The sequence below is a fragment of the Cornus florida genome, unplaced genomic scaffold, assembly GCF_030987335.1.
Source record: "Cornus florida cultivar Cherokee Brave unplaced genomic scaffold, ASM3098733v1 CherokeeBrave_3.0.0_Hap2_Chr06, whole genome shotgun sequence".
Classification (NCBI taxonomy): domain Eukaryota; kingdom Viridiplantae; phylum Streptophyta; class Magnoliopsida; order Cornales; family Cornaceae; genus Cornus; species Cornus florida.
In genome coordinates, this window is record NW_026775576.1 from 38,762,674 (window position 1) to 38,767,644 (window position 4,971).

Consider the following 4,971-nt stretch of genomic DNA (forward strand, 5'->3'; position numbering starts at 1 on the left):
GCCGCCATGAAACAAGAACAATAAAAGTCGGTCTGAGAGCGTAGTGCAAGCTCTTATACCAAATGACGTGGTTGGATGAGAAGGAAGAAGAAGAATTATAGAACAAGAAGTCACAACCAAGAGAAAGAGTGGATAAACAAGAGCAAATGCTCTATAATATCATTATCAAAACATAATATTCAAAGTTTGCTTTCTCCTTTACATCAACACCTAGAAATATAAGTCTTCAACTTCAATATTACATTAAAGATGCTTCAACTTCCAACTTTCAACACAAGATTCAAGGTTGACTAATAAATTAAGCATAACTTACTAAACACAAAATACTAAGAAATATAAATATAAGTAGTTGGAAAATAAGTCTTATATTCCAAGCCATTTCCAAGATAACCGTTGATCTTCCCGTTGAACCACCGCCACCTCAGCCTCCATAATTTTTTGACATGGCTGCCATGTTTGCACTACATCAGAGAGTATAAATCTTTTCATGCACAACCAACCAACAAGATGCTAGCTTCTTTTGCAACAACAGCCCCCAATTTATTATTAAGAATGCCAAAGATGACACATAATATCATCTTATCACTCAATTAACATAATTTTACAAAATACATAACCAACTAAAACTTTGAAGCTTAACACACAAAGAAACATGAAACACACACGGATACAAATTTATGTTGCCTTAACCACTTTGACCAAGCTTTAAGGACAACATAGAGCATCCATTATTACAATGGCATCAAATGCAAATATATGCATTTAATTATTAATGATTAAAAGACGACTACTAAAAGGTGGCTCGTGATCATTGGCTAAATTTTATCCTCACTTGAGGATGATGGTTCTGACTGCTGTCCATTAAGACCTCAAAGTAGACCATCAGGTGTTGCATCCCCAGTAGCCTCAAAAGCCTCAAGCATTTTAGCCTCAGCAGGTATTGTAGCCTCAATAGCCACAAGCATTGCAGCCTCAGCAGGTATTGCGGCAAAAGATGACTCAGAAAGATATGCTCCAATTGAACTAAGATAACTCTCAGACCTTCCATGGAATCCGATGATCTTACTACGAGTGGATGAGGATTGAAATTTCTCTCCCTCCTCCACGCCAAACGGTCCAATCGTTCTTTTATTGCTTTGAAATCCAAGCGACCGGATAACAACCATGTCAGCGACTTGTCCATAGTAGCCCCAAAATGAAAGCAAAAATTCATCTTGGTCTAATTTGACCTACACAAGTTATATTGGTTTAAAAAAGGTAAGTTTACATAGCATTCATATTAGCATAAATGAAAGCTTGAATAGTAAAATCATCAACAAAAGAGAGGAATTTTTATTATGATGTATTAAATGGAAAATTATAACTAACCGTGAATTTTGCACCGCCGACAGTACCATGGTTTTCTCCCGATACTAGGTTTCCATCAACATCATCATAGACAACTTGAATGGAATCAATTAACGCTCCGGCATGTATAATCAATTCCCTTACATTGTTGAAGGTTCCGTCATCCCACTGTTGTCCACCAGTAGTTCCAAATGGGCCAACAGTTATTATAACTGGTAATGGCTTAACATATACTCCAATCGAATCTATATAATCACCCGCTCTTCCAAAGAATCCAACAATCTTGCCGGCTGTTATCGGGGTTACAAAACTAGTTCCTTTTTCAACACCATATGGTCCATAATGCCTTATATTGCTTTGGAATGTAAGAGAGTTCACATATTGAGATCCAGAACTGTGGTACCCTGATATCGAAATGAAGTACTCGGTAGGATAGTTTAGTTTCACCTATTTCAATTAACAACAAAAACTTAGTTATTATGACAAACACCAACAAACCACAAACGTAAAATAAAAAAAAAAAATAAAAAAAAAAAAATAAAGGACATAAAATTGTATTGCTCACATTGAAAATCATCAAAAATATATCAATATGTGGGAAAAAAAATAATAATAATAAATAATAAAAATAAAAATAAAATAGAAGAAGAAGAAAGATTACAAGTTTTCACGACCCCAATCTTTTGTCTCAATTACACTTCTATTTCGTCTTTCAATGTTTTCTCATACAACAATACAAAACCTGGTTACAATAGAGACTAAAATACAGATTCATGACCTGTAAGACAATATGGATTAAAAAAAATTCAGAGGCAAAGCCCAATACTCGGATCAAAACCAGGTTGCAATGGGATCCGGGCTGAAACAACATTCGAATCACAATAATAGGTTTTTATATTAAGATAAGTATATATAGTTGTATGCTTCATAATTTGGATTGTGGAGTTCTAAGATATGTATATATCATTTATATGTGGAAACGGGTCAAGATTTCATTTCACAGCCGGGGGAGTGTATTTGATAAAAGAAAATTAAACTAACATGAAAAATATAGATTGCTCAAGCCAAAAGGCAACCAAGAAAAATAATAAACAAAAATCAATGCAAAATAATACGCCAACTAATGAGTAGTATGAGAAAGTTAAATACTTAATACATATAAGAACCAAAGTATTGATTTATAATAATTTCAGACACTACAATTACAATAGTCCTTGATGGGCTTTCGTATTTTGAAAGCAATGCATGATAGCCTCATTATCTAGCCACATTAGACAGCTGCCCTATTTTTTCTTTTTATTTAATTAGCCTCAATCAATTTAGCCATGTATGATTGCATTAATAAAAATAGTGATGGAGACAAAAATCTAATTCTGGGGAAACATATTGAACATGATAGAGTAATTGTTTTTCAACTAACGTGACATCTTTCACTATCAGTACAGTAAGGCAGTAGTATGAACAATAGAAGTGCAATGAGAGTGCTTTAGTGAAGATTCAAATAGTATGTCATTATTCACAAAAAAAATAAAAATAAAAATAAAAATATGTAGAAGTACAGTAAGAAAAGTTCTAATATGTAAAATGCACATATTGAGTCCGGAAAATTACAATAATAAATTTAAATAAGAAGAGAAAAAATAAAGAATAAGAAGGAAAAAAAGTCATAGTACATACATCATACATGAGTGGAAAAAAGAAGAATTTTAAGAAAAGGAAAAAAAGAAGAAGAAAAAAATAATAAAATGAGAAAACTTTGAAAGGAAAAAAAAATAGAGTTTGATTGAAGAGATGGATTATAACTTTTTCATCTGAGGGAATCAAAGGAATTTGAATAGTAAAAAAGAAAAGAAAGAAAAAAATTAAGAGATACTTTTAGCGATTAAAATTTTTTAAGAGACATTAATTAAAATTTCTCATACATTATATATATATATATATATTTATATAAAAAAGTATAAAGAGAATATATTGGACAGGGGCGAGGGAGCAGGTGTCCCTGATCCTACAATGGTTCCATCCCTGTATATGTGATATGATTTGGATCTTGTCTTTAAGATAGTAAATCAACATATATGTCCAACAATTAGAATAAGCAATTGTAGTAGCAATAAGTGAAACATTCAAAAAATAATAATAATTGTAGTAGCAAATTAGCAATTTTTGTTTTTTTCCTTAAAATTCTTCTTTTTTCCTCTCATGTATGATGTATTTACCAAAAAATAAATAATAATAATAATAGCAATTATTATTTGATTAGCTTTTCAATTCCATAAAATTTAACCATGAGAAACTCGATGAAAGAGGATTTGATTAATTGATAAAACTTTTATCAGTGTGATGTGAATGTCGATCACTTGAATATTTGAAAGTTGAAATGATATTGTGGCTTAATTATTAGATTTGTTTAAATTGTTCTGCTAATATATATATATATATACACACACACATAATGTGGTACAATGATATAGTTAGAAATTTGAGATGTTATGTTGTCTAGTTAGCTTAATTTCAGAAAAAAGTGAGAGGCATGATAAATACAGAATTAAATAAATTTGTACATCGAGTCTCAAATTTGAAAATTAAATTATATATATATATATATATATATATATTACCACGTGTGTAGCTCCCTTGGACGTACCACCACCATATCTTGTTCCCCATACAGCCTTTCCTTCGATATCATAGCAAATGTGTAAGGAGATAATATCCGATTTAAGATGATTCGATTCGGTGCGTATTCTTAATTCCCTTATTGTGGTGGCATTGTAGGATCCGTGATCCCATGAATTTCCTCCTGTACCACCATATGGCCCGAAAACAACTTTCTGCCCATCCGCCATGGATTTTTAAAATCTGTAGATAAGTTTAGCACTTCAAATTTTCCGGAGAAAGTAATTAGATCAAAAGGCATTATATATATACACACACACATATAAGCTGTTGTGTCATTTTACTATATTTAGAGGCATTTTGTAACATTAAGGGTGCGTTTAGTAACGTTTTCGTTTTTTATTTTTGCAGCCTTAAGAAAGCAGAAACATGATTTTGTTTTCTTAGGTGAAAATAGAAAACAGAAATACTGTTTATTAACATTTGTTGTTGCAACAAATTTGAAAACCTAAAACAATAATTGTGTTTAGTAATACAACATATTTGTTACAAAATGTACATAATATTCTTTAATTTTTTATTTTTTTCATTTCTATTTTATTTTAGGAATTAGTTATTAGAGGGGAGGGTAGATGACTTGAACACAAACTCTCGGATACAGGGAGCAACACAACCATTTTAGCACGACATTTGCTTCCATTAATATAAAAAAGCTATAAATCTAGAAAGTCTAATTTAAAATTATAAATCTTAAAAATACTCAATACATCATAAGTACAAAATAAGATATATCAAGACAAAAACATTCCCACCAATTATGTATATAAATACATGTATATGTATGATGTATACATTTATTATATCATATATAATATATTTAGAATATGATAATTTATTATGAATAAAAAATATTAAATAATATATCTTATATGTAATAAAATATATATTGTGTTATAATATTGTAAATTAGCTATAATTTAATATTTACGTATAATATAATATAGATAT

General features: G+C 30.4%; 1 protein-coding gene across 1 annotated transcript; it reads right to left on the reverse strand.

Annotated features, from left to right (window-relative positions):
- Window positions 1-869: 869 nt before the first annotated feature.
- On the reverse strand, window positions 870-4,193 carry LOC132313964 (jacalin-related lectin 3-like). Its single transcript, XM_059812895.1, has 3 exons — window positions 3,966-4,193; window positions 1,369-1,794; window positions 870-1,229 (listed from the first exon to the last, which is right to left on the reverse strand). Exons 1-3 carry the CDS (start codon window positions 4,191-4,193, stop codon window positions 870-872), a joined length of 1,014 nt encoding a protein of 337 aa, XP_059668878.1.
- Window positions 4,194-4,971: the final 778 nt, after the last annotated feature.